Consider the following 1,094-nt stretch of genomic DNA (forward strand, 5'->3'; position numbering starts at 1 on the left):
CTACCCCCCTGACACTGCATCTACCGCTCCTGCAGTACCCTAGCGCTCCTTTTCTTCCAAGCTGTCCGTCACCTCCAAACGCTTGCCGGCTGGCACGTCTCTTTGTTGCTCGCAAACAACACTTGAGCTCTCCATCTGCACTGCGTCGCAGGTAGGTTTGCCCGCAGACTTCACATCCGTTTTCACCACGGCATACCGACACGATTTAGTTTTTTTTCCGTCTCGACAGATCTCCGAAGCGCGGAGGCAATAACCAGTCTACGTTCACAAGTCTCGCCTGTCCGCTTATAGTGCAGAGCATTCTTTTTGTTATCCTGTTCCTTCGATTCGCCGGCCACTCCAGTCGATCTGTGGCTTGTCCACGCCGGCAATCTTCTGTCGCGATTGGTATACTTCCACTTTGGTTTCAATAATTTGGTTGTCCCCCGGCTCAACACGAAGCTTCTTGTCTCCAACCAGCGTTGTATGGAGCTGGTTCCTCGTAACACAACGTTTGGAAATAGAGATCGTGGTAGCTCGACAATCGAGTAGTATACTCGCTGGGTGCTGCTAGGGGCCACCACACGTCTCTATCGGAATATGTGAGAACGGTGGACATGACTTGCAAACGAGAGGTTTTCACACAGAACGGTAAGACTGAAATTGTTCAATTTATTGTTCTGGTTACGTTCTCCTCCGCAGTAGAGTTCTTTTTCAATGACGGGGGCTCTTGTTTTTCTGCGTCGCTTCTTCTCCCTTCCAAGCGTAGGAGTCAGTCTGGATAGACCTGGTTTCTTGCGGTACGATCTTCGATGCGCTAAGTGTCAAGTTTTGGATTGAGCCCACCGTTGTCAGGGTAACGTTTTCCCTGGAAAGGCTTCTTATTTCATGACTTTGTCCGCTTGAGTGCCGCTTTATTTCGATGTGGACTTGGCGATCATTGGCATCTTCCACGAAGTGGGTTATATCGTACTTGGCAGCAAGATCTATAGCTTCCTTCAACGTCGGCGGGTTCGCAAGCATGTAACTGCGATTACCACTGGGATCGATGGTGGGTGTTAGGCTACCAGAGAGAAAAATCTTAATTAGCGACATGAACAGAGAATGCGACCTCC

General features: G+C 49.8%; 1 protein-coding gene across 1 annotated transcript; it reads right to left on the reverse strand.

Moving 5' to 3' along the window:
• Window positions 1-309: 309 nt before the first annotated feature.
• On the reverse strand, window positions 310-549 carry PPTG_24716 (hypothetical protein; the record flags this gene model as incomplete). The annotated part of the gene is made up of 1 exon (XM_008918299.1): window positions 310-549. A coding segment is annotated over one exon (240 nt), but the record flags the coding sequence as incomplete, so codon positions are not given.
• Window positions 550-1,094: the final 545 nt, after the last annotated feature.

Source organism: Phytophthora parasitica (assembly GCF_000247585.1).
Source record: "Phytophthora parasitica INRA-310 unplaced genomic scaffold supercont2.178, whole genome shotgun sequence".
Lineage (NCBI taxonomy): Eukaryota > Oomycota > Peronosporomycetes > Peronosporales > Peronosporaceae > Phytophthora > Phytophthora nicotianae.